The 4,584-nt window shown below is 46.1% G+C and overlaps 1 protein-coding gene across 1 annotated transcript; it reads right to left on the bottom strand.

Moving 5' to 3' along the window:
* Positions 1-1,391: 1,391 nt before the first annotated feature.
* On the bottom strand, positions 1,392-3,909 carry RKF3 (receptor-like kinase in in flowers 3). Its single transcript, XM_086805453.1, has one exon. The coding sequence runs from the start codon at positions 3,761-3,763 to the stop codon at positions 1,727-1,729; it is 2,037 nt and encodes a 678-aa protein (XP_086661579.1). The 5' UTR covers positions 3,764-3,909; the 3' UTR covers positions 1,392-1,726.
* Positions 3,910-4,584: the final 675 nt, after the last annotated feature.

The raw sequence follows: 4,584 nt of genomic DNA, 5'->3' as shown, positions 1-4,584 counted from the left end.
GCGGAGGCCGGGAGGCCCCTTCCAACCGGAAAGGCCTCCCGACGGCCTTTCCTTACACCATCGTGGACACGGAGGGGGAGGCAGAGAGCGTGTTATTCGCAGTCATACACATCAGTAGCTAGAAGAGTTGATGGTGACAGGCCTGTAATCGTCAGTCGTACACTTCAGCAGGCAGGAAGGAATGGCAACAGCTCGTGCTTCTTGGTGTGGACACTTCAGCAGTGAGAAGGGATGGCAACATGCAAGTGCACCAGATTCATATTCTGAAATTTAGCACTCCTGAAATCAATGGTGCAGATCCCCCCTCTGATATCCCCGACCATGGCGGAATGGTCATGGCCCAGGGGCAATCTTTTACTCTTAGAAAAAATGGGTCAACTTCCTTCTCGAGGAGAAGATTCCCCATGACCATTCCCAGCCGTCGTGAGGGAGGTCCAAAAAACTCGTCACAGGAGGAAACCTAATCAGGCATGGACACATCAGCTGCTACAGATATCAGTAGGGGCAAAGCTAATACAATTTTGACACAGCAGCTGCTGCATAATCCCCCTTCCTACAAGCTGAGGTGTCAAGACCTTGTGCATTTTCTACTGCAGAAAGAGAGTGGATTAGAGGGAAGCAGCCCTTTCCGGGAGACCCGTCAACCCATGGACGTTAACAGTCGGGCCGGGAGCATTCCAAGGATGATGTTGACTGCAGCGAGCGTTCCGAGGTTAAAAAATGATGAGCAGGGGAACAAGAAGGTGACGTGTCAGATTCCGTGCAGAGCTCAGTGGATGAGGCAGTGGCGTATTTTCTAGTGCTAAAACGACCGTGGTGTAGAGTTGAGATATAAACAGGCAGCTAGTGTTCAGGAAAAAAATTTGAGTGAACCTGACATGAATCATTCTCACCATGGTTTGAAGAGGAAAAGGTAATTTTCTTCATATTTTCATCTAATTACTATTATTTTTTGGAAAAAAATGGAGGCAGCAAATTTCCTTCTCCTCTAAAGATGAGGCGGACTTTCCAGAAGTTGAGCAGGCTCCAGGATAAAGCAAACCTGTCTTTTCCCGAACCATGCAGGCAGCTGAGTCATTGTACCCTGGTCAGCACACCTATCTGCCCCATCTTGACCCAGTGTCCTAGATGATGGCAAAACGTCCAGAAAAGAAAGACCTTGCAGTTTAGCCTAAACATATGTTCACATGAGATGATCAAGACACCTACAGGGTGTCCTGGGACCTCTCCTTCAACTTCAGTGCAGCCCGACATGGGAATATCAGTCCATGTTTGCATGTGGCCTATTAGGCAATGTACCACACTTAGCCTCTAACTGCCACCATCCAGTCTTCACAGATTGGTCATACTGAACAGAAGGGGCCTTGCAAACATTAGCTAGCCGGTAATCATGCAGTACATACAGAGGGTGGAGCATTGGTTTTCCATAGAAAGTTACAATGTCTTTACATTATACAAAAATTTTATTTAAAAAACTAATGATAACTAAAGACCTGACTAAAGGCATTGCTTAACTTTCCCAAATGTAGCAACGTGCTACCAGAACTAAAATTAAGTAATGAAGCCTCAGCTCAGACCGTGCTGACATTCTGTTTGTGTTGAAAATAAAGAGTATACAGTTATGTTACAAGATCAGCATACAGGAAAACTCTAGTATCTCCAGCAGCATAAAATGCAGGGGTTGTGTGGAGAACCCAATGAAAAATTATAATGGGAACAGATGATATCACTTGACACCACTTCCATGAGAGCTGAAGGACTGAAAACCGGAGCCACTTGACAGTGCCCCGCAGCCACCCACAGCATGCTCTATGTCACTAATGTCGACCGTAAACGCAATGGGGCGATCCGGTATAGCAGGCAATGGCTGGTCATTCTCCATGACCTTGAGGACTTTGTCTACCGTGGGCCTGTAAGGCACCTGTGGATGAGCACAAAGCAGAGCCAGAAGAACAAATCTCTCCAGAACTTCCGGGGGGCCCAAGTTGTCCATCTCTGGATCCAGGACATCCAATACCCTGCCTTGTTTCACTAAAGACCACGCCCAGTCTGTCATAAGGATCGAACCCTCTGCTTCAGATGCAACTTTCAGAATCTTCTTTCCTGTGAGAAGCTCGAGAAGCAAAATCCCCAAGCTGTACACATCACTCTTCTCGGTAAGCTGCCCGTACAGCACATACTCGGGGGCTACATACCCTTGGGTGCCAGCCACTCTTGTGGTAACATGTGTTGCACCATCAGGTGTGAACTTTGCGAGGCCGAAGTCTGCCACACATGCATTCCAGTTGGCATCCAAGAGGATGTTGCTGGCTTTGATGTCTCTGTGAATGATGGCCGGTTGCACTTCTTGATGAAGATAGGTCAAGCCTCTTACTATGCCCAGTGCTATGTTCTGCCTTCTAGGCCAGTCCATTTTGGTTCTCTGGGCAAAGAGATGGTCATGCAAGCTACCATTGGGCATGTAATCATAGACTATGATGCGTTGATGGCCTGCAAGGTCGGTCTTCTCGACACAGCAGCCTCGGAGGGCAACCAGGTGGCGATGCCTCACACTGCTGATAACCTCCACCTCATGGAAAAAATCGTCATCACCTGCAGCAGTGCAATTCTTGAACCTCTTCACTGCTATCTCGGTTCCATCCTCAAGTGTGCCCTTGTACACATTGCCATAACCTCCCGTTCCCACGATGTTGTACCTGGAGAAATTGTTTGTAGCTGCCTTGATTTGGCCTATGGTGAACCATATGAGGTTACAGTTGGACTTGGCCATCTTCTCTTTGCTGAGCTGCACTTCCTGTTTGTTTTGGGTGGTTTTGAGCTTATGGTGGCGGAAATAGAAGAACAGGACCAAGCCCAGTACAAGGATGATGGCAATTGCGGCTCCCACACCGCCATAGATGTACTTCGTGTGGTCAGCTCCACTGCTACCTGAAAAATCGGCGATGTTGAACAGGCACGAGGCCACGTCAGCGCGGGAAGAATTGGGTGCCGATGATGAAGCATAGAGAGACATAATGTCTTGGCAGGTGTTGATGCTGCCATTGGAGCGTCCTGGGAGATATTTAGTGGTAGCTTGTGAGACCACAGTTGTGCAGGCCGAGCAGAGGCTGTAGCTCTCCGTGGAAGCATTGACACAGTCTAGGGTGACGCCTGACAACACAGCCTGGGGGACCACTTCGGTCAGCGTTTTAACAGAGGTGACATTCTTGCAGTTGTCTGAGCCTCGGGATATGGCAGAGGTGCTGATATTGCAGAGAGATCTGACATCGACTGTTACCCCCAGTGAGCTGATCTCCTGATCAAAAGCTTCCCAACAGGCCGCTGCAGAGACATTGGGGACCAGAAAGAAGCCTGATGTCGCCACATAGTCTACCAGCACAAAATGGAGGGCTTGGATGAAGCTTGTGCACCTGAAGGTGGTGTTCACAGAGCTCTTCACCTCATTGCCAATATACTGTATCTCATCTAGCACAGTGAAGTTCAAAGGGCAAGATTGAGAAGGCGAGGAGGACTGGGCTTGGGCCAGAAAAGCGATGGTGGAAAAGCAGAAAAAGCAGAGGTGGAAAGGAGAGAAGGCAGTCATTGAAGCAAGCTTCGTTATGGAAACAGAAAGGAGGTTTCTCCCACAGCCAAGGGCAAAATGGGATGCCACATCTGGGCCTCCATGGCTGCCGTTAAAAAAAGAGCTTGGAAAGCCTGAAGTTCTACAGTACCTGATGAAGAAAACGAGAAATTGCAGGAGCCCGGAGCTTGATAATCTCATAGCCACATCGTGTTAAACCGTAACTTAAGCTAAAACGCTTTTCTGCTTTGCTTTTTGTGGCTGTTTTGTCTTTAGAGACGAGCCGACAGAGCGGCGTAGGTGATGTTATCGACTTCCAACTCTAGGAAGGAGCCCCAATTGTAATGCCTAAGCCCTACCACCGTTACTATTATTATTATTATGAAATAATGTGGCTGTATATATATATATATATATATATATTCTGAAATAATGTGACTGTGAATATATATATATATATGTATATTACCCATATTTCCTTACATTAATAATACAACAAAAACCCAACAGTAGGTATAGTTTTTTTCTGTGTGAAAGTATTTCTATATTATTTATAATAAGCTCTTTAATTGCCATCCTCTATCTCTTTTAGCCTTTTACTCACGTCAAACTTTTGAATTCATTTGTTTATTTCCTTAAACACCTCCCTCTTAATTAAAATTAAAATTGCATTTCAAAAATGCCAGGCTTGCTGGACAGTGGACACGTAGGCTTTTCCTGTCCGACGTAATCTGCCAATATATTTAATTCAACAAGGAATTGTGGTCAAAGAGGCTCTTCCGGCATGATATATATTCTATATCCAGCATTTGGGTTTGATACGTTAGAAGTTAGCACGTGACAATGAAACATCCTGACGGCCGCCTTTAAAGAAAATCGTGTTGACATCTAACCTAAGTATTAAGTAACCTATTTAAGTAGTATCAGTATTACTAGGGGCTAGGGGTGGGCTCCATAAAAACATTTTTTTCAACCAATCAAAAATAAGGACACTTCCTCAATCCACTTGGTTTTAGTCTCCA

Source organism: Cibotium barometz, chromosome 11, assembly GCF_041138505.1.
Source record: "Cibotium barometz isolate CiBa-2024 chromosome 11, ASM4113850v1, whole genome shotgun sequence".
NCBI lineage: Eukaryota > Viridiplantae > Streptophyta > Polypodiopsida > Cyatheales > Cibotiaceae > Cibotium > Cibotium barometz.
This window is presented reverse-complemented; position numbering and strand designations above follow the sequence as displayed.

Bases quoted from the DNA above. Each gene is read 5' to 3' on its own strand.
- RKF3 (XM_086805453.1), bottom strand. From the start codon at position 3,763: ATGAGATTATCAAGCTCCGGGCTCCTGCAATTTCTCGTTTTCTTCATC.